At 48.8% G+C, this 27,096-nt stretch overlaps 1 protein-coding gene across 2 annotated transcripts in view; it reads right to left on the bottom strand.

The window, feature by feature from the left end:
- The window catches only part of PEX6 (peroxisomal biogenesis factor 6), an 846,859-nt gene that overhangs the window by 444,797 nt on the left and 374,966 nt on the right, over positions 1-27,096 (bottom strand). For both annotated transcript variants that reach the window (XM_069608918.1, XM_069608917.1), the window contains exon 7: positions 26,297-26,505. In XM_069608918.1, coding sequence (XP_069465019.1) covers positions 26,297-26,505 — 209 coding nt within the window. The remainder of the gene's footprint in view (positions 1-26,296; positions 26,506-27,096) is intronic.

Here is a 27,096-nt window from a genome sequence, read left to right as displayed (position 1 = left end):
GAACTCAAGTGGCAGCCTTGCAAATGCAATCTAGGGGCGGGCACATTTGCTATGAAGGCTAGAGTTGCCCCTGTGCCTCAATTGGAGGGTGCTCTTGTCATGATGCCTACCCCCGGGGAACCAGACCAGGTCCAGCAACCCCGGAAGCAGGCATCGAGTTATTTTGAGCAAGCCCAAAAATCCCTGCTAGGGGCTGTTTGGGTGCAGTCCTGGCGCCTATGGCGCCAGGCTCATATGGAGAGTCAGTCCTGGCGCCAGGCTCATAGAGTAGAACTTACCTGATGCAGACCATGCTGCAAGCTTACCTGATGCAGACCATGCTGCAGAGCTCCAAGCCAAATGAGGCTTGGAAGGGACTATTTTACCTAGGGACTATTTTTTAATCGGGTGGGGCTGGGGAGGAATACTTACCTGGGACTACTTTGGCGGGTATTTAAACCACGCCCGAAGAGCAGCACACGCTTCGCGTTATTCTGCATCCAGCAGCGTAACGCTCACTGTGTCTGCAAGCCTGCATCCAGTCTTCTGCCACGCCCGCCTCGAGTCTGCAGCTCCTAGAAAAAGGGAGGAACAGAAGGAGAAGAGGTTAGAATAAGAGCAAAACCTTCGATCCTTACCTGAATTCCGGATCCACCACGCCTTAGAGCTGGAAGAAAGAAGCATTTTACGCGCACCGCCTCACCTGCTACAACGTCGCGCTGAACTCACAGGCCTTCGCAGCATCCTCAAGATCCACTGCATCCTTCTGCACGTTCCCGCCGCATTCTGGCACCTAAGGGGAACACAAGAACAGCAAAGGTGAGCCAAGGGAATAAACAGAGGCAAAAGTAACTACCCCCATAGACTTACCCGATTACCGCCGGGGGTACTATTCCTCTTCACGGGTCGGCGCAGTCTCCATTGCATCATCGCCGTACCCCGGCCCCTAAGGGGAACAAAAGGACAACAAGGTGAGACGAAGGGACTAACAAGGGGAACTCTTCTCACCACAATAGACTTACCTAATTTTACCGCCGGAGGCATTATTCCCCGAACTTCATATTTTCTCTCCACCCCTGAATAAGGGAGCAAGCCACAGGTTACACATTCTGGCCTTATTTTATTGAACTGCGTAGGATAAGCCAAATCCTTACCTGAACTTCGTCAGCTACCACGAGGAACTCTTCGCTGGGGTCAAGCTGCAAACTGCAAGGAATCGGACAAGAGTGAAAGTCAGACATGTGAACTCTTACGAACTACATACTTTTCGGAGTCAATATTGTTCTGGAACTCACCAATTCCTTCGAGCCAGTGAAGCAACTGGTTATCAACGCGCCCCTGCGCTCAATGCAGGATGGAGAGCTCATCTTTTCGAACCATCAGGTGAGACTATAAGAGGGGACATCAAAGGTGATCTGTGGGGAGAACAGCGGAGGTGGTGGGATTTACGCTCAACCCCGCGGGTGGTTAATTCCCTTTCTCCATTTACAGAAGAATATTCCTACGGGTCAAGCAAACGAAGCTAGGTGGGACAGTCCAGTCTGTCATCTCGGCCCTACGCGTCACAATGGTGGAGACAGCAGCTGTCCAGTTCAGATCGACGCCTCTGTGGGAGCCAGGTGAGCGTAACAGATCTGGGCTTAAATGGCAATGTTCTCTTGGCAAGAGAATAGCAATTCTGGATGCAGTTGACACTCCATTTAGAAATTGCTGCTTTAGAGATGGGCTCCCCTTCTCTTCCAGCGGCTAAAGATGCAAAGAAATATGTTTTTCTGATGGATTTGGTATTTGGAAGGTAGCACATGACAGCTCTGCATACATCCAGTGTATGAAGGCTTTTTTCTGCTGCATTTGTATGGTTTTGGAAATAGCAGGAAGTTCTATAGTTTGGTTCACATGAAATTTGGATATGCATTTTGGTGAGAATCGAGGATGAGTGCATAGCACCACTTTGTCCTTGTGTGTAATTACATAGGAATCTTGTACTGGACAGAGCCTGTAGTTCACTGACCCTTCTAATAGATGTAATGGCTATAAGAAAGGCTGTTTTATACGCGAGATGTTTAAGGCTGGCCTTGTGCATAGGCTCAAAGGGGGCCCCCCCATGAGCATTGTGTGTATAATATTGATGTCCCAGCCAGGAGTAGGATTAGAAACTTGGGAGTATAAATTTTTATCACCCTCCATAAAGGCTTTAACTACTGGCACCTTCCACCACAAAATTCTGCTTTGTGATGTGGTGAAAGCGGAGAGAGTCGCCAAGAATACTTTGAATGAGTTAAAGACTAATCTTAAGTCAAGTGGGTATAGAAGGTAGTTGACTATGTTGGACAGTGAACAGTCTGTTGGATTGAGAGACTGTGTTCTGCACCATAACACAAACCGCTTCCATTTGTTGAAGCAGCAGTGTTGTGTTTTCGGTTTACGTGCCTCTGAGTATTTCTATGCACCTCTGGCTCTAGGACCAAACTCTATAACCTCAGGAGCCAATCTGCTAAATTCTGTGTTTAGTTGCCACTCATGCTCTCAGGGTACCATTGTACTCCTGCTTAGCACCTCTGCCGGGCCAGATAATTGAGTTCCCCATGGAACATGTTGTGCTACTAGAAACATATCGTGATGAAATGCCCACAACCAGATGTTCTGGGCTAGTTTGGACAGCCCTGGAGAGTGTGTGTCGTCCTGTTTGTTTATAAAAAACACATGGATGTGGTACTGTCTGTGAGGACTCTGACTGTTTTGTGTGCTAACTGTGTCTTGAGGGCTTGAAGTGCTTTGAGGAAAGCCAACAGTTTCAGAAGGCTGATATCTTTTCTGGTTAGCACGTGTGTCCACACCCCTTGAGCAGTGTGATGAGGAAGTCCCCACCCTGTCATTGACACTTCTGTTGTAAGAGTGGCCTCAATCGCTGGTGTGTTGAAAGACATTCCCTTTAGCAGACTGCTTCTGGTCCACCACTGTAGCGATTGAACCATAGGTTGTGAAAGTACCGCTAGATTGTTCCACAACTCGCTTGCAGCCATTGTTTGTCTAGCCACGCTTGCACTGGACACATGCGCAGTCTGGCGTGTGGCACTAGGTAGATACAGAAAGCCATAATTCCCAGCAGGCGCATTGCCTTTCGTACTGTCACATGATGACCGGCTACATATTGAGGTGTTTGAAACAACATATTTTGAACCCTCTCTTCGGAGGGGAAGACTAGCCCATCGCTTGTTTTGATTAGTGCCCCCAGAAACTGCTTTACTATTTATGGAGAAGCCCAATTGGAACAGCAGATTGATTGTTGTGTGTTTTGTAGGGACCTCTGGGAGATGTGCCTAGTAATTAGCCTGTCGTCTACGTAAGAGTACCCTGGCAAGGTCTGCCTTCGTAAGTGGGCAGCTACTACTGCTAGGACCTTTGTGAATACCCTGGTGGCTGATGCAATGCCAAATGGCAGCACTTTGAATTGGTAGTGCTTGTCTCCTACTTTGAATCTTAGGTATTGCTTGTGCACTGGCAACATTGAAATATGAAAGTATGCATCTTTCATGTTCAATGTTGCCATGCAATCTCCTAGTTTCAGTAGTGGGAGGACTTCCTGCAACTTTGTTATCATGGATTTTTGGGGCTTGACATATGTGTTTGCAGTGTGCAGGTCCGGCACTGGGCGCCTTGTTAGATCTTTCTTTGGAACAAGGAAGTACATTGAATAGATACCTCGATTCTCTTTGGGAAATGGCACAAGTTTGATTGCTTCTTGCAGAATCTTGAAATGTTCTGAGGACATTTTTCTTACTCGAGGTGGATGGTGTCAAAGTGTTTCCAGGAACTCCAGAGTATGTCTTGGCTACTATGTCGAGCACCCAACAGTCTGAAGTTACTCCCTTCATTTGCTGAGCAAAGAGTGGTATGCAATCCCTGACTGGGGACGCAAGGGAGGGATAGCTCAGCGGCAGCGTGCGCGTCTTGGAAGCAAGACGACACGAAGCAACACAGGTTCGATCCCCGGGTCGGCGCTTAGAAACCTCTGGGTGTTTAAGCGTGTTATAAATACGTAACTATGAAAAAATAAAATACGCAACTAAGAAGGAAAAAAAAAACAATTCCTGTAACAGCGCCTCGATGCCCACGGGCTGTGTGAGCGCTTTATAAATGTAAAAAAAAAAAAAAAAAAAATGTGAACCGGAACGCCATTTGGTGGCAGGGGTGGCTGTGCCTCTATAGGCTGCACCCCTGCCTCATCCTTTTCCACAGTAAAACCCTTCATGCTGGTATTGGTAGGACGATTGACCCGGGAGGCTGTAGGAGGTGGCACCAGATGTTCCTGCGCCAGATTGGTTCGATCTGCTGAAGCCTTGCACAAAGAAATTCCTTTGCACAAAGGGTTTGCTTGAAACTTGGCTAAGTGGTTTTGATGGTCTCATGTCCTTTCGTGGTAGTTTCCAGCTGTACATCCACAGCTTTACCAAAAAGGACTACCTCTACAATAGGCATGATAATGAGGGCTGCCCGCGTTTCCGGCTTAAAGCCAGAGTCTGTGAGCCACGAGTGCCTCTTTAGGAGTGTTCCCTCTGCGATGACTCTACCTGAGGTGTCAGCAGAGTCTAGGACTTTCTTTAGAATATTCTATGGCGCTGCTTCTCCCCCTCCCCACCCCTGTGGCCACCCTAAGCAGGTGTGATCATATAGGTTTCGGCACAGAGCCTAGGTGTTTAATGGTGTGCAGTCATATTTTCGAATGTAATATTTTCGAAAGTCATAATGTCAAAAATATTAATTCGAAAATAATAAAGTCGAAATACAAAAATGTCGAATTTATTAAGCATGTTTGAATTTTTTAAGCATTAACTTTGTAACATACTTTCAATAATATTAATTATATATTAACATTACAATAGGAATATTGCTAAAGTAGTTTATATATTAACTATACAGTTTAAATAAATATTTATTGTAAATATAACAATGCTAATAAATAAATACTAAATAGGTAGCAGTCTTTAACTTTGAACAATCAGTTTATGTTTTCTCCACTAGAAGGCGCCATTGTATTACAAATGCGAATGTGCATTTTGTTGATATTTGTTATCGATTTGTACGTAAGGTAGCATAAGTCTACGCAAGCTCCATTCTGGAAGCGTTTCCGTCGCGTTCGGGTCTCCGTGTCTTCATTCCTAGTTCTTTAGGATTTGGATGATTTTTTCTCTGGATTTCATGGATGCAATGGACTTTTTTTGTTGGATTGTGGTTTTTTCCTTGGGTTTTGTCGGAGTTTCACCTTTTTTTCTTCGCTGGATTTAACTGTTTTTCACCGCAGATTGGGACTTTGCTTGGATGTTTTTTTATTATTTTCCTGTACTTTGGGATCCTTGGATTTGTTTGGTTGATATTTTTGGCTACTGGTGGAATTCGACATGGCGGATCGTTGATTCTACAAAAACTTGAGTATTTTTAACACTTTAAATTATATGCTATAGAATCCAGGTAGTTTATTTCATTTACAGATAAGCAAAGGGGTATTTGTTGCAGGCGAGGGCAGGGGGGGGAGGGGTGACTGCAGGGTTTCGGGTGAGGAGGGCTTGGGGGGGGAACCTCCCCCATAAAAACGGTACTTTTGATGACACTTTACATTGGTATGTTAGCATTGTTGGTTGACTTTTTTTTCAACATTTTATTTTCGAATAATTGACTTTTTCTGTTATATGTATACATTTTCGACTTGTTTTCAAATTTTTTTTTAACATTTTTGTATTTCACCATTATTTTTTCGATATTATGACTATAAACCGTGTTTAATGACATTATCCCACTGGGGCTGTTATAGCTGGCGAGCAGTGTTGTATTGTTAGCTATTCTAAATGAGCTAGAGGCAGTAATACGCTTACACAGTGTGTACAACCTTTTACATTCCTTGTTTGGAGGTGCCTCTGAGATGGAGAGCGGAACACTCAATCTCTTCCTGGAGGTAGTGACCACCAGAGAATCCGGCTTTACTGATAGAGAGGATCGGATGGCAATGGCTTAAATACTTCTCCACCCTTGGATTGACTGCCCTGGTGAGTGAGGGGGTAAACAGATATGGACAGACCCTTTTTCTGATGCATTCAAGAAGGGGAATAGCCTAACTGATGGATTTTTTCTCATTGAGAATGTACTCGACAAAATCAGTTCCCTCAGGGATTGTCTCATCTGTCTGTTCTGAAAAATGGTGAGCTGCCTTCTTTAGCAACTGCAGTGGAGTCATGTTGATCTATAAAGTTAAGATCCGGGTCCTCCTGGTCTTGTAGGTAGGAATCGTCGGCATCCTGGTTGGGACTATCCTGATCGCCGACCCAGATGTCCTGGTCTGTTTGATCCGACTGTAAGACACCCTGCTGCGAACGAACCCAGAGAGGCCTTCCGGGGTGTAATGGTAGGAAGATGTGTGGGTGACGGGGCGGTGTAGCACCTATAGGCCATGGACGTTGTTCTACAGGTTTTTGTGGAGCAGGAAACTTAATCATGAAGTCGACAAAGAATTACATTATTCCCACAATTTCCTCAAATTTCGCTGAGACCATGCCCCAGTAATTGGTGTTTCTGCAGGGGGGAGCTTCACCACATCAGGAGTTGCCCTGAAGGTCTCTGTGGGGCTTACTGTAGAACGGTCAGCCCCAAGGGTATCCTTGGGGCTTTCCTTTGCACGTTTCTTGTGAAGGGAAGATGACAGTGTTGAAGTGTCTTCTTCTAAGACTTCAGAGGCACCAGGAGTCTGTTTACTAAGAGCATGATGCTCTTTGTGATGTTTTTTCTGAAGGATAATGTGTTGTGTGTCTTTTCGACTGTATTTTGGCATCTCTGCCTGCCCCATCTGTCGAACAGGGTGTATGCACACCTGATGCTGGCAGGCCTTCATGAACGCCTTGTGGTAAGTGCAGAGGCGGAACCAAAGCAGGCTTAGTCTGTGGTGGATCGGTAGGTTGAGAGTCGCCTACCGCCTGCGTACGGCCTTCCCTTGACAGTTCTGTCGAGGAACGGCTCTGGGGTGTGTGCTTAAGGGTAGGTGTCGCCATAGGCCTTCCTCATAGCAGCATGCTGCGACTGCCTTTCGAGGGTGTGGACAGGGGAGCGGGAACCAGAGTGTTCCTCCGTAACGTCGTCTAGCTACGAATACGAGTCTCGGCTGCCTCAGCCTTCGTGATCTAATTTGAGATTCCTGCAGCGGTCACCGACACAGCCATCATGGCGTGTGCCGCCCACCGCTTTGTTCGCTCCTTGAGGGTTGTTGGCCTAAAGAGCTTGTAAGATGTGCAGCGGGACTCCGAGTGAGCACAGGGAAGGCAGTGGTTACACACTATGAGCGTCTTTCCACAGGAACTTCCAATTGCATTGAGGGCATTAGGCAAAATGTACGTTCCATAAATAAAAGTGGACAACGAGGCAGCAAGACAAAAGCAGTAGGGTCAGGGGAAGGAGGCATGCATTCTTTAGACAGAAAGGATCAATCCTCCCCGCTCTCTCTACTGGTCGGCCGAAGCCAGATATAGGCAGAGGCCCATTGTCGGGAACAAACGTCTGTCTCAGTGGCTGGAATCAGGTGTTGACATGGTTCCGAAGGTCAGCCATTCAGAAGGTGCGTCTATCGGTAACCGGCAGTTGAAATTAAATGGAATTTACTCCAAATTAGCTTTCGCTACAGGACTCTTCGATAATACGACTATCCACAATGGTGGAAAAAATTATCGGACGGATCTTGACGCATGAGGAATCATGGGTACAGGGCACGTCACAGTAGGGATAGTATTACAAACACACCCAGCCGACATCCCTTTTCGAACTTTGATAAACCTCATGTGCTATACTCTGCAGCTTCCACTAGATGCCGGCCTACGCAAAGTTTGTGATTCTAAGCAGATCCACAAGCCTCAGAAATATTCATATATTTCACTGAGCCAAAGAACCGGTGCACATGCACCTTGCTGATGCACTCTGCCACCTCAATCCAGTAAATTGCGTCCACCAAGTTGGTACAAAGTACTTTTATAACAAATCCCCAATCCACGGTGAACAGAATACAAGCAAGGTATCACCCCCTCATAGCTTGATCACATACAGAAAATGCTGTGGTCTGTCTGTATTTTTATAACATCTCTATGGTCACAGCCGGATTTATGATAGTCCTTTGTTTGTATTCGTAGCATAGTTCAACATATACAGATGTATTTCGTGTCAGCCATCTCAGCACTAGTTTAGTACCTCTTTCACACATCTTGTACAACCATGCAATATATACCCAAGCATTTCTTGATGGCCAGCTGCTATGTACGAAATAAAATCCCATTATATTGTCAAACACACAGTTGTAACTATCTAATTAACAGGGCGGCCTTGATGTATAATGCCATGTTGTGACACCATTGTGGAATATACCATGCGCAAATGCGTCCCGAAGATGGGTGTTTGTAGCATGTAAATACAACAAAGCACACTCAGCTCTGTAAGATAAGTACCTTGCAAATAGCACAATAAAGTGCATAGTGCATTAGACTGTACATCATAGGTTGTCAGCACATACCTTAGAAAAAACATTGCATTATTAAGTAGCATCATAATGCGCATTGCAGTGTTGGATAGATCCCAATCATGCCTTCAACATAGTCAACATTCAAAAATTCATCAATAAAGTGCATAGGGCTATAAACTTGATACGACTCATTTTCTGCATTGCAATGTTAAGAAAACCACAACATTTGCAATGTAAAGACGGTTCGTTCAATGATGGCTTCCATTAAAAACACGGATGTATAGATATAAACATATCCAATTCCAGAGCCGTGATTAACTGTACCTAACTTCACATACATGGTATTTAAGACTGAAAGTGCATGGTGCATATAACAAAGTGCCTGATGCTGTTCATAAAAATCCTGGAGGCATCCACAACGCCATTACAAACCTAAGACCCACACTGATCATAACGTGCATAGTGCTTAGCAGCACCAACCATCCAAAATCCATGGGTGCTGATGGCTTTTATCCCAAGAAAGTGCTAAGTGCTAATCCCGAAATAGAATAAGAAGCACACATAATGGCATGACTAATAAAGTGCCAAGTGCTGTTGACAAGCGATGGCAAACGATGATCCATTATGAATCTAAATCCGGACACACATGTTTGGAAGACAGACCAGACTTACAAGCAGCCACTCCCACAATACACAGGCTGATTCATGGAATAAATGTGTGCCGAAAAGGGGAGCGCAAGCGGGAAAATCACAGTGCAAACGTGAAAATCGCAGCGCACGCGTGCCAAAGCTGCGCACATCGATCCATGGAATTCAGTGCGCGTGTAAATCCTGGGATGTGTGCTAAAATCGTGGGTGGTGCATGCGGGCGCACACGTCATAAAACGGCATGTGCTAAGCGCACAGGGAAAGCGCACATTGCGCAGCGCACACAACAAAAGTGGGCGGAAGACAGGGCGTAACACGCAGAATGGGGAACAACGCGCGAAAATGTGGGCGTTACGGGGGAAGTACAGGAGGTAAATGCTCGCAACGCCCACACACACGCCAACAACACGTATTCATGGAATCGAACAGGGGAAAGGCGTGCGCCAAAAAAAGCGCGCTAATCCGGAAGCACGTACACCAGCAGGAAGCAGGCGTAAGCGGCCCCGCGCAGCAAAAAAGTGCGCGCAAACAACAAACAAGCTCAGACGCTAGGATGAATATACCGTTCCTCGCAGCAGTGGTCGTGGGACAGTGCAGGAGGAGGAGGATAGCCAGGCCCTGCATTTCTTTACTCAGGACCAGCCTTTTTGGGATGCCTGATGACCAGGTGTATGGGAGGTACAGGTTTCCACCACACAATCCTAGACCTGATGAGGGAGTGGAAGGATGACCTCACATCACCCACCCTGTGCTCACAAGCACTGAGCCCCTTGATAAAGGTGCTCAATGTACTGCACTTCTTGGCTATTGGGTCATTTCAGCGGACAAGTGCCATAGTGGGGGTGTGTCACAGGCCACGCAGTCACGCTACCTACACCAGGTGTTGGCCATCATGACTGCAGGCCCCTCAGTCCGCAGGCACATATACATGCCCAGAACACCTGCAGAAAGGCAGGCCGTGGTGCAGGACTTTTACGGGGTGTCACACTTTCCCAAAGTGCTAGGTGCCATTGATTGCACCCATGTGGCTCTACGTCCTCCTAGGGCCACTGAGCACATATATCGAAACTGCAAGCACTGGCATTCAATCAACGTGCAGGTAGTATGTGCTGCCAAAAGAATAATCACTTCAGTATATGCCAACTATCCAGGGTCAAGCCATGATAGTTTCATTTTCAGGATGTCACCCCTAAACCGGGACCTGGAAGCTGGGTGGCATGGCGACACATGGCCGATTGGTGAGTATAAATGCCTCTGCACATGCAAGCATGTCAGATACCGAGTAATATGACAACTCCACTAATGATGGCCCTCATCACCTCCCCAGGGGACAGTGCCTACCCTCCGAGTACCTACATAATGACGCCAATTCGGAACCCCACCACACCACCCAAGGTAAGATACAAACACAGCCCATATTGCAACCCGGGGCATAGTGGAGCACACATTCGGAGTGCTCAAGTCACGCTTTCGCTCCCTTGACCGCTCTGGTGGGCAGCTGCTATATGCGCCCCCAGTAGTGTGCAGGATCATAGTGGCAGCATGTGTCCTGCACAACGTTGCAACACACCGGCGCGTGCGGGTGGACATGGTGGTGCCCCCACATCCCCAACCACATGCACGGCCGCTGCGCATGGGAGGTGAAAGGGCCCGTGGTGAGGCAGCCCGTACCCAGCTTGTGGCAAATGACTTCACCTAAAATCCCATCCCTGCGGAGTGCACGCAGGCCTGGCACATACCAGCTGACAATCAATGATGATGACAAAAGGGACAGTCAACTGTCACAACCATACCAGCCTGAGATTGTTCACCTGGAAGTGTTACATTGTGTGCACCCCTACCTACTTAAAGACACCCAATGCTCCGTCACAAAAAGACACATTCATGCAGCAGGAATGATTACCCCCTTGCAAAATACCACATCAAAATAGTGCCATGTCACACAACCCCTCCCCATCTCAGCTACCCAACACACCATGGCATGCAATTTGAAAGCAACTAAATGAATGCACAACACATGACAAGTGTCACAAAGTGCAATGTTCCTAATGTAAACAGTCCACAGACAATATGCTCTCAGTAATCAATAAGAAACACCACACATGAACAAATACTTACCAGCAACACAAAACATCAGTACAGGAAGAAAGTGTGGCCATATATGACAGCAAAAAATGAAAGTACTGCAAGTCTCACAACCCGACTAAGGCAGCACATCGACCCCTTCCAACTGCAGAGTGTTGCTGTCAGGCAAATGTCTCAGTGTACTGCATACAACATGAACTGCATCTGCAAAGAAGACGGCCTTGTGAAGACATGAAGAACCTACATGTATATAAGGATAAAGACATGGATGCACAAGCACATATCAATACACCATGCAGTGTAGAATACAACAACAATCCCCACTAGGGATGTACACACAGTTTTGACTACAGACTGCCCACACAACTCATGGGAGCCCAATGTCACTGTGTAAGTTACTGTCACTTGGTCACACCCTTTGCAAGCCCATGGAAAGGGGAAGCAGGAGAGGTGTGTGTGTCAGGAAACCAAGCATCTAACCCAAAGACAGGACAAGCCTGCATGTGCCCAGCTGGAATACACAGTGGATGCCCACAGGAGCCACACAAAGCAACACACTGTAAACAAAACAAAAATCATGAAAAATGGCCATGTGTGGACCAGGGGGGGGCGGGGCACCCAGGAGGCACGAGGTACAGGGTGCATCCCAACATCCAGTGGATGTTGGGGAAAAAAAAAAACTCCATGGGCTCATGGCCTGCACAGCTACACTACAGTGGGTGAACTGCCGTCGCTGTCATCACCCTCTGCTGCTACATCAGGAGGTGGCCGTGATATGGGAGGCAGCCCACGCAAAGCCCTGGTATGGTCCTCCATGGCAGCAAGCATGCAGGTCTGGAAGGTTTGGTTCTGCAGGATGATGGTACGGAGATCCCCATGCATCACCTCACGGGTAGCACGCATTTCTGCCTGCATGGCCTCGCGTGATGCCCGGATCTCTTGACGGGTTGCCTGGAGCTCAGCTGACAGTGAACGTGTAAGCTGCTCCAGCTGCTGTTCTGACCTAAAATTCCGGGAAACCTCAAGTTTACTCAGAGTATCTCTGAGGGACCGGTGTTCTAACCTAAGGGCTTCCCTGTGGGCCTGGGACTCTACAGATATGGCTGGGCGCAGAGTCTCCAGTCCAGCCCGTTGGTCCCTGTCGGACGCCAACATGTCGTCCCTGTCTGAGTGGCAAATGGAGTCTGTAGCCTGCTGCTGGAGCTCCACCTGCCTTTCAGGGGGAGAATGGAAGTGGCCACCCTATCCATTGCCTGAGCCATCATTTCACACAATGCTCCCTGCTGTGCTGCAATACTGTACATAGAGTTCTCCCACACAGTATTGCCTGGTGGCACACGGCTACAGCATTGGCGGGCACCACACCTGTTTGGGGCAAGGCGTTCTGCACCTTGCTGTGCTGGCACTGCCTGAGGCTGCAGGACTGCATTCCTCCTTTGATCTGCTGGCCTAGGAACAGGAGCAAATATTGTGGAGTGTGACCCTGCATCCGTAACCACCACAGGCGGACTTTCCAACACTGAAATCCCCATAGAGGGGTCTACCCCCGGTGCAGGTGGGTTGGACAGAACAGCATCCCTGCCAGAAACACTCACCTGCGATGGAACATATGTCTCACTGTCTGATTCAGCACCTGATTCATAGATGTCTGCGGAGGTGTACCCAGAGACACCCGTGGACAGTATAGTCTGCAGGAGGAATGGGTTTTAACCCACCACCACCCAACGTCCTACACTGGTGCCCAGTTGTGGCTAAGATTCCTCCTGGGTCTGCACCATCTCCTACTCCACAGCATCAAGTGTCTCATCACCTGCAATAACATGAAAGACAACAAACGGAAACAGGCATGAGCACCACAGCACACACATAGGCCCGACGAGGCAGAGATCCAGTACATAAATTGCACATGTCCCACATGAATATAACGCTGGCATGCATGCACTGTCAATGAGTTGGAAGGGGAGGCAAAAAGCAGACACTGAGGAGTCCAAGATGGAAAAGCAACACATGTGCAGCATGCTGGATAGCACTGCCATCACACATTAGCCTGTGAGTGGCATGTCCAATACACATACATGACACATGCCATCACACAGATGGGACGTAGCATAGCCATCTTACATTTGACAAGTACAGCCATATGGTAGGAAATAAGTACTGTCACCCATCCATGTGAGATGGACATAATGAGATATAACATGCAAAATAGTGTGACAAAACATGCATGTGCCACACGCTGCAACCGATCCAGTGTTCACTGATACAGTGATGACAGGCAGATGAATACATCAATGGTTGGTCACTTCACCATGATAGAACACAACAGTCATGTCCAACATTCAAACAGGGCCCAATAATGGTTGTGTGCAGCCCATTACTCAATCAGCCTGAATGGTTAAATCATTCCCATAACAAGGTAATAAATGTGGGCAATTGTGGGGACCAATGTATGACAGAAGTATGTCACATTTGTGTCAGTACGTCAAAAAAAGTGTCGTAAAAATGGCAAGGATTGAAACAATCAGGCTGAATGAACAGGACAACATTTTGAAGAATGTAGTTGCAAGATGACAGTTGAAGGGCAACTGCAGTAATCTGGGGCAAATTGTCAACTGTGGTCAGAAGGGATACTGTCATACCCAAACCCAAGGCAGGTGAATGGTTTGGAGGGACCACATGGGTGTGCCATACCAATCATGACTACACAGCTTCACCTGGCACTCAATCAGAACACATCACCCAAGCAACATTCACATGGATTGCACACAAATGCATGGGCACTCACCAGACAATGCTTCAAAATCTGGTAGGTCTCCCACGCCTCGGATCTGTTCCTCTGTGACAAAGGCTCCAGCAATAGACTAATGTTCAGTGAGTTGGTCGTCCTCTGGTGGAGACCCACCGCCAGTCACCAGAGTAGAGGCATGATTGGAAGCAAGCTTGTTCTTTGCTCTGCGTTTCAGGTCATTCCACCGCTCATAGCAATCATCAGCTGTGCGCCTCACAAATCCAAGGGCAATAATGTGGTCCGCGATGGTCTGCCAGTGGGCCCTACGTTGAGCAGGCGTAGTCTTGCACCCTGCAGTCACCACCATTTCACGGCTATGTGCCAACACATAGGCCACAAGTGCATCTAGTTCGGCGTCATTGAAGCTAGGTTTCTTTGATGTGCCGGAGTGGGTAGCCGTGTCTGGGGTCCCAGCCTGTAGTGCAAGAGCACCCTTCTTCTTCTTGGAAGGTGGTGCGGATCCTAAGTGGCTTACGCCGCTCTGGTTGGTAGGGGCAGAAGCGCAGGTGGACTGGGTACTTGAAGTTTGCAAAGGCACAATGACCAAAGGTCTCGCTGCAGGCATTGGCTGCAGGGTGATGTTGGCAGGACCAACCTCGGTGTGAAGGACTTGGGCCGACACTGTCCCGGCTGGGAGACTCATAGCTGGGGTGGATTGAGCTGCAGCTGCCCCTGCAGCCTCCTCACCCTGGCTACTTGGGGCAGCAGATGTCATTGCAGCCCCAGATCCACGTGGCCTGGTGACAGCACCTTTCACCGCCACACGTGGCTTAGACTTGGTGACACAGAAGTCAGCCTGGGAGTCATCCTGTGCCGGTTCAGTTGACAATATGGGCCGGTTTAACAAGGGCTGAGCTGGGATGGTGTCAGCTACATTTCCCACAACCGTTGGGGGTGGGGGCATAGGTGGCACCGATTTGTCCTCCACACACTGGCCTCTTGGGGCACCCTGCACATCCTGGCCACGTCCCCTACCGCGCCCACCTTTTGGAGGTAGGTCACCTTTGCCTCCCTTACTGCTTGGTCGCCTCCCAACCATGGCACTGATGTTGTGCATATGGGATTTGCAGTAAACAATTGTCCTGGGCAATTGGGGTTAAAGGGGTGGGGTACTAGATGGAATTGGTACCGTAGTGCTCTAGCAAGGCTGTCTGTGACCCCCAGGGGGAAGATGACGGGTCACGCAACGCACAGGCACCCCGAAAACAAATTAAACGTGCACGCAACCCCTGGTAGACCACGTGCGTGGAAAAATTAACCCGCACATACGCTGTGGCACCCAGAGACACAAAAATAAGCGTACGTGAAGGGGTACGCGACATACGGGGGCAACCACAGTTGGAAAATACGTGCGAGTCTCACCGTCTGCCTGGAAAAAGTATGTGAAAAAGAGGCGCGTGTGCGTGTTGCCAAAACCCCTTGCCAAAAGAAGAAATGAACGCTGTCTGACGAAACAGGGAGTACGAACTGGAACCGTTGTGAAGTAATCGCGTGTGAACCGACAAGAAGTACAAGAATCACCCGCTCGCTCTCCACAAAAAGCATGTACAAGAAAATGGCGTCCTATGCGTACCTTTTAATCCAGCTCACACGTGCCACGTCACTTACGCGCGTAAGCCCTAAGGGCCTTTCCTCCAATTACACGTAGTGCCACCCGGACGTGCAGTTTTTTCACATGTACAATGAACATGCACCCGTGTTGTGGGAAACGCCCGTGCGTGTTACGTCAGATGCGCTAAGGGCCTTTCCTCGAATTACACGCTGACGTGCCAAATCACTCCGTATCAAGCTGCCCACGCGACAACACACAGAAGACCACGCTCCTGCCCAAAAGGCCATTTTCCTGCCCCCTAGAGCCCCGAGCACGCTCCCACCTGCCATCTGATGCTGCCTGCCTGCTGCCCATGTGCCCTGCTATTTGGTGCCTGCACGTCAGCCATCTGCAGGGGTCCAGTTGCTGTGTCCACCCCTGCTGGAACAGAAGACTCCCGACTTGGATAAAATCGCTCCACACCCCAGCCCCAGGACCCAGTTGCCCACACACTTGCCTCAGGGAGGCAGAGGGCCACCAGCTTCAGTGAGGAGGAAGTTGGTGTCCTGGTGGAGAAAGTTCTGGGGCATTATGATGACCTCTTCACACAATCGCGCGCCGACAAGGAAAGACGGGAGAGGATCTGGGTGGACGTAGTGGTTGCCATCAACGCGGAGGGGTTGGCAACCCACGACATCAAGCACGTCCGGAAGCGCTGGGAGGACTTCAAGTCCAGGACCCTCAACAAGGCCCGGCGCCTCATGAAGGCAGAGGATGCAGAGGGGTGCCGGGTCAGCCTGACCAACATCCAGATGAGGGTCCTGGAATGCATAAGCCCAGCGCTCCACGCCCAGATCCTTCGGAGGAAGACCCGTCTGGAGTCGAGCGGTAAGTGGCCATGCATTGCTGTGTGAAACAGGGCATGTTTCAGTGTGCTGGTAGTCAGCTACTTGCCTGTATGTGTAACCTAGGCCATGTATGGGTGTGTGTGCGCAGGGACATCATGGTAATGCATGGGAGACCAGTAATGCGTGAACCACATGGATGCATGCCTGTCCCTGTTCTTGGACATGGATGGGGGGGTGAGAGAAGGGTGCTGCTCTCATGTACATGTATGGTGTACATGTCTGTGTGTCTGAGAAGCGTGTGTGTGACTTTGAAACGCCATGGATGCATGACACATGTCCGTGACGATGGGTAGATTCACTTATGCAGTCTAGTCACCCTTGTATCCACTGTGTCTGGTGTACGAGCCATGATGCATGACCCTCCAGTGATGTGTGTGCATGGGATCAGTATGAGCCTTGATGCATGTGAGTTTTAAGGCAACATTTATGTCAATAGAGGCCCTTGTACATGGATGCTGATGTTGATTGCATGCGCCGTGCCTGTTTCTGCATGTGTGTTGCCTGCATTGACCCATGTGTTGTGGAGGGACAGGATGGAAGTGAGGTTTGATAGTGCCACTCATGTGTTATTGCTCCCTGTCTAGGGGACTATTGTACAGTACCCCGATGCTTGTGTTCTATGTCTCCCTCTACGCAGCGTCGAGTGAAGAAGAGGGCGGAGACGGCGCTGTGGAGCAAAGCGGCGGGGATGCCTCCACCGGGCGGCGACGCAAGGCCCAGCCACCCTCTCAGGAATTGCCATCATCCGGGAGCGAGGGGACTGGTGCCGCGTCTGCCACTATGGCTGTAGCGGAAGGGCAGGGCGAGTCCCCACAGGGGCTTGCAATGGCGGAAGACAGTGCGGAGACATCCAGGTTGGTGGTCTCCACAGAGGAGGAGGAGCCCGCTACTGAGCCGCACATGGGGCCTGGTGTGGGTAGTACCACTGGTGCAAGTGGTGCAGTCCAGGGCCAGGGTCAGGAAGCAGCACAGGTCGCCGCGGAGGGGCCTGTGCATGTCGCTGTCCCTGACCCTGCACCACCATGCACCAGCAGGGATGCCCCGTCCCAGGCCCGTCCGCAGGTAGGGGGGAGGCCCACGTCATCTGGCTCTCCACTACCTGCGGACAAGGAGTCCAATGACCGTATGGGCTCTGTCCGGATTGGTGTCGTATTGCGCACGCGTGTCATTCGTGATGACGTGCGTGCTTCCTGGGGGGACCACACAAGCCATCACGAAGAGCTGCATGGCAACGTGGCAGTTAGGAGGGGCCATGGTCGGTGGGTTCATACGGTCACGACCCTTGCCCAAGACCCCCTCTGGCAAACCCATTGGACAGGTGGAGTCAGGACTCGGGCCTCTAGAGCCCGGCATCCTCTTCAAAAGCCCTCATGGAGCCAGTCCTGGTGCCTATGGCGCCAGGCTCATATACCATGAACAACAATGTGCTTGGGAACTACTTTATTGTATTGTCAGCCAACAAAAGAATCAAGCTATGCGGTCTAGTGTTTTGGGTGTGCCAGGCCTGGAACTACTTTCCCTGGTACTACTTTACCTGGGCTATATAAACCACACCCTGGCTGCAGAACATGCTTCGTGTTACTTTGCAGCTTGCAATGTGACGCTCGCCGTGTCCAGCTATTCCCTCGAACCTCGGAGAAGCAGAACCTGCAAGGAGACAAAAGGAACATCATTAGCAGCAGCATTTTACCTGCAGTCTTCATCTTTAAACACTTGCAGCTACTGGGAACAGCTTCCTCGAATCTGCACGCCTCCCGGACAGAACGACCTGAATGAGGAAGATCGAGGCAACATTAAAGAAAGCTGTATAGACATTTACAAATTACGAACTGCTCAAAAGGCTTACCTGGCTGGTCGCCTCTCGGCTGGCCGCACTCCGGACATTCCACTCGCGCTGAAGAACACTGCGACCTACAAAGAAGGAAAACACAGGTTAGCAAAGGCAAGACTTCGCAGCGCTGCGCGTAGCCTTACTTACCGCATCATGGCGCTCTTAATGCGCCATCATTTACCAGCGGGGCTCAACCAAGCCAGTTCGCCGCGCTGAAGCCCCGCATACCTAAGGGAGAAAAAAAGAGACATTTTAAACAAAGAAAGCCATGCTGGATAGCAACAAAACTAAAGAACAGCAATAAGACCTACCTGAACAATATCAAACGGTCCGGCGTCAGTGAAGTAACTGGACTGCACTTTCCCATGAAAGACAACGCGCCCCTGCAAAGAAGGCAGGACGGAGAGCACGCCTAATTCTACCACAAGGTGAGGAGAGGCCGCCAGAGGGACTGAAAGCATACGGGGTGGAGGGAGGATACTTACCCCAGTCGGTCAGTCTTGAACACAGTCCTCCTATATTTTCAGGCAGAACCTTCCCTGCAGACCACATCAGGGCAAAGCTGAGAAGCATACCAGCGAGTATCCCAGCTAGTATCCTAGCTGGGTGGCGTCCCTGTGGATACCAGGTGAGCGTAACACCTACATGTGACGCACACTCTGGCGGACCTCTCCTCCTCTGTTGGGACTAGGTGCCAGTCGTTCTCCCTGCCGTCGTCCGGCCCAGATTCCACCAGGGTCCCCTGTGGACCTGGCCTGACCAACACAGCCAGCTTGGTGAAGATCCCATCCCTGCCACAGTCGGGAGTCGGCGGTCCAACAGGGGTAGAAACCCCAACAACTGGAGACCAACAGATGGAGAATGTGCAGGCATTTTCTTGTTTAAATTGATTTTCATGCTTTGGAACCATTTGCTTCATTTTGTGCACAATACATTTTGATTTATTACTTCCATGTGTGGTATTCGCTCGTTGGTTTACTGCATGTCACAATGTGGGTTTACACAATCACTGGCACCCACTGTGTGTGTGTGACGGAATGGACATGTGTTGATGTGCATAGTTGACTTTTGGTTTGTGTCATGAAATAGGCCTTTCAGTGTGGGTTGGATGAGAAACTTGATTGTGTCTCAAGACTGGGGTGGCGTGCAGTGGGATTTTGGTGGACATGAGGCCCATGAATGTGCATCTTTATGAAATGTAGGGTGGAGTCATGAGTCGGGGCCTGCTGGCAGGTGCCCGTCAATGCTGGATGGGTGGGGGTTCAGGGGGACATGAGTCGGGGCCTGCTGGCAGGTGCCTGTCAATGCTGGGTGGGTGGGGGTGCAGGGGGACATGACTCGGTGCTCACTGGTGCATGGTGACATGTGGGCTGGCTGGGGGGCATGGCCAGGGTGGATGGGCTGCCTACGGGACATGACCAGGGTTGCAGGGTAGTCCCCTGTGGTGTGGGCTGGCTGCAGGGGCTGGGGAGGGGGTACAGGACACACCGGGGAGGACCCACACTGCCAATTCACGTGTGGAACTCCCTGCGCACCCCTCAGAATACACGTACCACACTCACCCAGCTAAACCGCATGTCATTCTCCCTGCGCACCCCTGAAATACACGTACCCCGCTCGCACAGGGCCTATCGCGTGCGATTCTCCACGCGCACCCCTGAAATACACATACCCCGCTCGCACAGGGCCTATCGCATGTGATTCTCCCTGCGCACCCCTCAGAATACACGTACCCCGCTCGCACAAGGCCTATCGCGTGTGATTCTCCATGCGCACCCCCGAAATACACGTACCTGCTCGCACAAGGCCTATCGCGTGCGATTCTCCTTGCGCACCCCTCAGAATACACGTACTCTGCTCACACAAGGTCTATCGTGTGCGATTCTCCTCGCGCACCCCCGAAATACATGTACCCGCTCGCACAGAGCCCATCGCGTGTGATTATCCCCGCGCACCCCTCAGAATACACGCACCCCGCTCACACAAGGCCTATCGTGTGCGATTCTCCATGCGCACCCCCGAAATACACATACCCACTAGCACAGGGACTATCGCGTGTGATTCTCCACGCGCACCCCGGAAATACACATACCCTGCTCGCACAAGGCCTGTCGCGTGTGATAATTCCAGCGCACCCCTGAAATAAACATTCCCCGCTTGCGTGATTGCAGTGTAGCAGACCTGTAAGCTGGTCCAGGGTTAGCGCGGGCCTTTGCGCTGCATTGGGGATTTCAATGGCTTTTCCTTGCGCAAGGGGCATTCTTGGGGGCGTAACTGGCGCTGCAGGATGTTCTCTGCGCCAGCGCTCATTATGGCTTGGAAATTCCATGAATACGCGGTGCGCCAGAATGCTGTTTAGCGCACATGGCTGGCGCACGCTGGCGCACGATCCCTCTCTGCGCTGCTCCCGTGCACTGCCTCTGCGCTGAAATCTATGAATTACCCCGACAATCTTTTAATAAAACCTCCAGTCTTGGCTCTGCATATTAAATTACAATTACACCCATGTTTGCTATGGATAACTAATAATAATCCCTGCTGAATAAAATCAGCCAACCCCGTGAGAGTCCCTGAACAATGGAGACCCCTACCCACATGGGTCCACAGTTAATAAAACCATACTCCAAAAAGTGGAAACAATTACTGGGGGATTAAGAAGAAACAGGATAGACAACTATTCAGAAAAGAACATATGAAGAAACCTAAATGAAGCAAACAAGGGAGAAAACTAAAATAAAAACAAATCAAAAGCAACAATGAACCAAGGGGTCATGACCCTACTGATCATGTTTAATCTCTCAAATATCATTTGGACCAGATATTGTTTCAACAAAACCTCTACTGAGTATTATAGAATCACGCCCATAAAGGACTAACAGAGAGACCTACCAATGACATGCAACGTGTTACTGGCCTCCATAAAAGCCTACAAAAAAAGTGTACAGTTCTTCACCTATGTTGTGGCCTGGGGAATTTGAGTTTCAAAATCTAATATAGCTCGACACAATAACAACTCTCGATTCCCCCTCTCAATGACTGCAGTATGCTTATCAAACAAACCAACCAACTTAAAACCAGTCAAGTCACTAGCATGACTATCTCTGCAATGTTTAGCCATGGGGCATGACTGGCCATTGTTCTTAATAGCACGCATATAGTGCAATATACGCTATTTAAGTTTGCATACCCTGTTACCTACATAACATTTGTTGCAGGCGCAAATAATAATGTATACTACACATATGGTGTTGCATGAAATCTTAACTGTGTTCTTTAGCACAGGATGTTCATACATGGTGTAATTGTGAGCATATTTATTTATTCACATTTGTTTAGCGCACAGGCAGCCCGGAGGGAATCGTGGCGCTTGTTCCAAAAGTAGCAAATGACTTATTGTACATACAGTGAAGTCATTACTTAGTTACAAGAGGAGAAATGCAGTTGCAGAAGAGGAGGAAAAGAGAGTAGACAACTAGAGGGATACTAGAGCATACGGACAAGCTTTGCATTTCATGCATTTGTGTAAATCTTGACCAGATGTCTGTATCCACTGGGCACCAGACACATTAGATTATTTCTGCAAGAAGGTCTTTAACAGAGGTTGATAGTCTATAAGTAGTACTATGTTTTTTTGCCAGAACCTTCAACACATGCCAGTGTCAACTCAAAGTTGTTCTGACACTTTTAGAATGTTCATCCTACGTGATTATAAATCTTGACTCATCGATCTCCTTGTCAGTTTCTTTCATCCGGTTTCTTGTCACCAGGCTCTCCTCCCTTGGCCTTTTGCATACTTTCAAATATGCCTGTTCAATTACTCTCTTAGGATATGCTTGGTCCTTAAAGCCCCTAGCTGTAATTTTACTTTTGTTGCTCAAAGAAATGCACGGTTGAACAATTTCCGTGTAGCCTCAAAGGCTCCCCCCTTAGGGTATGCTCCAGATGAGACTTTTGGGATGGCTGCTAGTGGCATGCAAAGGAGCAATGGACCCAGTTGGTTTCCTATGTAGGTCAGTCTCTATTTTACCTTGATGTTGCATAACTACAACATCCAGAAATATGACACTTTTGCAGCTGTGCGACTCAGTAAACTTAAGACCGAGTGTATTTTCATTTACAATTTTAACAAATTGAAGCCACTCACTTCTGTCTCCTTCCAGATGACAAATAGGTAATCTATAAATTGCAGCCACAATATGGCGTTATTGGTTTATTGAGTATTACCATGTGACCATACTATGATTTTTTCAAACCACCCCATTGGTGAGCATAGGATGGAGCAAATATAGAACCCATATCATTTCCCTGCAATTTTCTGTAGTATTGTCCAGCAAAGAAGAAAACATTGTTAAACACAATTCAATCATACTCAGTGTCATTTCCGTGAGTTTCAAGAAATTAGGTGATCTGGTGTTTAGATAGTATTGACAGGTTTTGAGACCAATTTCATGTTGCATTGAGGTATACAAAGGTACCACATCCATGGTGGCAAACAGATAGTCTTCTTCCCACGGAATCACATTGATTGGAACCAAAAAGTCTTTAGTGTTTAGAGGTCTCTTTAGGCTTTTATGGACTTTAGGGAGAAAATATATTGTGGGCGTTACCGAATTTTGTTACTTACCAGTAACTATATATCTTTCACAGATTTACATGCACCCACCCACCTTCCATGGAGGCTGCTCCAGTTGCAGGCAGTCACCATTATAGGGTCACTTCACGGCTCAAAATCTGAAGATGGCTGCCTGGGGTGGATCTTCAGCCCTGCCACCCGATTGGTATGGTCAAAAGGGACCAAATGAGGTGGAGGGACTACATAAGTGAGTGCCTCTTCTGGCATTATAAGCAATCTTTGTTGCTTTTTCTTAAACTTACAGCAATGGCGACTAGGGGTGCTGTGGAGTGTGCGACTTCGCTCCAATGGATTTTCATATATATATATATATATATATATATATATATATATATATGCACCGTAATCGTATTTCTGATGCTTGTATCTGCTTAGATTCAGATACTGTGCATAGGCCGACATCTTGTGGAAGCTAGCTGCAGAGTATTACAGTTGTTTTCCAAACTCAAAAAGGGACGTCGACAGGGCGTGCCAGTAATACTATCCCTAGTGTGACGTCCACTGTACCCATGATCTCTCACGCATCTAGGTCCCTCAGATTGTTATTTTCTGACATGAGGTAGCATGAGGTGTAGCGCAAGTACAGTTGTATCCAAGCAGATACGTATCAGACAAGCTCATAGGCATCCATGCGCCTTCTCTCCGAGGGGAGGAAGGGTGGGTCGCATGTGAATCTAAGCAGATACAAGAATCAGAAATACAATTACGGTGAGTAATGTATCCCTTCTGAGGCTTGTGGAATCTGCTTAGATCACATGCTGTGCATAGGTTACCGAGCAGTGGAAGAAGGAGGTGGGATGTGAGAAGGTTCATGAGCGAATAAATGTCTTAGAACTGCTTGTCTCACTTGTGTATCTGTCTTGGAATGAGTGTCAATGCAGTAGTGCTGAGTGAAAGTATGTATTGAGCTCCATGTAGTTGCTTTGCAAATACTGTCTAAGGGGACATTTGCAATGAAAGCCAGAGTGGCTCCTGGGCCTCTAGTGGAGTGAGCCCTGGGCGTAAAACGCAGTGTTTTAACTGATAAGGAATAGCACAGTTGGATACATCTGACTATCCACCTAGAGATGGCATTCTTAGAAATGCAGTCACCTTCTCTGCCTGGCGCTATGGAGACAAACAGTTGATCTGTCTTTCTTAGCGGTCTGGTCTTGTATACGTAGTAGAGGACCGCTCTCCTCACATCTAGTGTGTGGAGTTTTACCTCAGCTGAGCTGTTGGGTTCCTGGAAGAAAGCCAGTAGCTCAATCGACTGGTTTACATGAAATATGGAGATGAATGTAGGGGAGAACCAGGGGTGAGTATGTAAAACCAGCTTGTCTTTGTGTACAACAAAGAAAGGATCCTGCACTGACAATGTTTGAATTTCACCAACTCTTCTTATGAAGGTGATAGCCACTAAGAAGGCAGTTTTCTATGTCAGGTGTTTGAGACTAGACTTGTGCATAGGCTCGAAAGGGGGTGCCATGAGCTTAGCGAGTACCACATTGAGTTCCCAATCTGGCGGCGGGTTAGAAATTGGAGGGTGGAGTCTCTTTACTCTTTCCATAAATGCCTGCAGTACATTCTATGGGGTTGATCTGTTTAGACTGGCACCAAATTACGAATCTTCTCCGTTTGTCAAAGTAACAGTGCTTAGTGTTTGGTTTTCTTGATTCTTTCAAGATATCCATGCATCGCTAAAGCAGGATGAGATGGCCGAACTCTATGACCTCAGGAGCCATGATGCCAAGTTCATTGAGTGCGGGTGCACTTAAGTCCCTCATGCTGGGTGAGTAAGTTGTACTGGCACGGGAGTTTGATGGGATCGCAAATAGCCAGTTGCGCAGATGGGGGTACCATGGTTGTCTTGCCCACATAGAAGCAACTAGGATAAGCGTCATCGGTTCCTTGTGTATCTTGTTCACCACCTTCCTCATGAGGGGTTTTGGGGGAAAAGCGTATGCAAATTTCCCTGACCAGTTCATCCATAGGGCGTTCCCCTTGGAGCCTGGATGGGGGAACCTGGACGCAAAGTCTGGGCATTGACTGTTTTCGCTTGTGGCGAATAAGTCTATAGTGGGGAAACCCCATTGAGAGAAGAGGTGTTCTATGATTCCTTCGTGTTCCTCTGGTAGGGGTCTCTGTTCAATCAGTCCGCTAGAGAACTGAGTTCCAATGGAACATGTGACGACGGGAACATCTTCCGTTTGAGTGCCCATTTCCAAATTTGCTGCGCAAGTCTGGACAGATTTGGAGAACGTGTACCCCTCGTTTGTGGATATAAAACATCGCTGTAGTGCTGTCTGTTAGGATCTGCACAGATAGGTTTGTTAAATGGGGTTTGAATGCCTGAAGGGCTTTGAATACTGGCAGAGGTTCCAGCAGATTGATGTGGTTCTGAGCTGCAGTGTGAGACCACAGACCCTGAGCTGTGTGGTGAAGGTAGTGAGCCCCCCACCCTGCCAGTGAGGTGTCCGTCGTGACATCTGCCTGCACCTGTGAACCATAGATGGGTTTTCCTTTCGTTAAATTTTCCCTTGTCCACCAGCTAAGATTCTGTACAAGTGTTGGCGAAACGACCACCAGATCGTCCCACTGACCGCTTGCCTGAGTCCACTGTTTCACCAACCCCTCTTGCATGAATTTCAGCAGCATTACCACCGGTGGAATTTCAAGTGGTGGTAGGCAGTGCTAATCCCCATTTATTGGAGTCCATAGGACCCGAGGTGGATTTCAGCTGAATTACCAGCGGTGGAATTACTGTGGGATTACAAGTGGTGGAGTCCTATGGACTCCATGTGGATTTCAGCGGCATTACCAGCAGTGAAATTACTGTGGGATTACAAGTGGTGGAGTCTTATGGACTCCATGTGGATTTCAGCGGCATTACCAGAGGTGGAATTACTGTGGGATTACAAGTGGTGGAGTCCTATGGACTCCATGTGGATTTCAGCGGCATTATCCCCAGCTGTAATTCTGCTGGCAGTAATTCTGCCGATTTCACTGATTTTTTCGGCCGGTAAGGTGGCAGATTTTCCTACCGTTTTTAGCTGCAGGAAAATCCTCGACCTCACCACCAAAGTTGTAGTACGGCAGTGAAGTAATGCATCAGTAATGCATTTAACAGTTATCACTGCCTTGCCACCGTTTTTTCGGTCCCATATCATTGCAGAAATGGAGGTCGGGGGAGGGCTCATAAACGGTGGGATATTCTTTTCCTCCCACTTTTCTCTGCCCTATGTTCAGCTCTGCTCCCAATGTGTTATGGCAGAGTAGCAAGTACCAAAGAACACACCATCCGCAAACACTCTTCAACAGCAAGAAACACATACTTTGAATGTCTTATAGCAAGGTAACATATTTTACTCATTTTGAATTTACTCTTGCGAGGCAAACAGCACAAAATGATAGGATGGTAAATACCTTGCGGTTCTAGTGATGTCCAGGAGAAGGCGCTGCAGCACAGAAATTATCCTGGCGTCTTCTGCAACCCCATCCCTCTCGCGGCCCAGGAGGTGCACGTCCCGCAGCAGCAACACACACGGCCGATAGAGGGCAGCTTGTGAGAAGGCTGCCTGCAGCTTTGCCTCAGCAGCCCCACTCGTGTCCCTGCAGAAAGTCACACTGTCCACCTGCAGCAGAGAGCAAGAGTCAGACAGAGCCGCAGAGTCACACTGTCCACCTGCAGCAGAGAGCAATGGCACAAACGAGTCAGACAGAGCCGCAGAGTCACACTGTCCACCTGCAGCAGAGAGCAATGGCACACAAGAGTCAGACAGAGCCGCAGAGTCACACTGACCACCTGCAGCAGAGAGCAATGGCACAGAAGAGTCAGACAGAGCCGCAGAGTCACACTGTCCACCTGCAGCAGAGAGCAATGGCACACAAGAGTCAGACAGAGCCGCAGAGTCACACTGTCCACCTGCAGCAGAGAGCAATGGCACACAAGAGTCAGACAAAGCCACAGAGTCCCACTGTCCACCTGCAGCAGAGCGCAATGGCACACAAGAGTCAGACAGAGCCACAGAGAGGGGTAAGGGCGTGAGGCATAGAATGAAACCGTTTCGGAAGGGAACTTGTTGCTAGGAGTTTCCTGGACTTAATGTTAGGGTTCTGGAAGATCAGGGCACACCTCGGTTGGATGGATGGCTTCTCGACGTAAGGTAGAGGAAGGTTCCACGCCTGACTCTAGCCATAACTAGTGGGGAGTCCCGTGCACATTG

Source organism: Ambystoma mexicanum, chromosome 4q (genome assembly GCF_040938575.1).
Source record: "Ambystoma mexicanum isolate Mex_15411 chromosome 4q, UKY_AmexF1_1, whole genome shotgun sequence".
NCBI lineage: Eukaryota > Metazoa > Chordata > Amphibia > Caudata > Ambystomatidae > Ambystoma > Ambystoma mexicanum.
The sequence above is the reverse complement of the archived record's forward strand: the minus strand, read 5'-3'. Positions and strand labels throughout refer to the sequence as shown.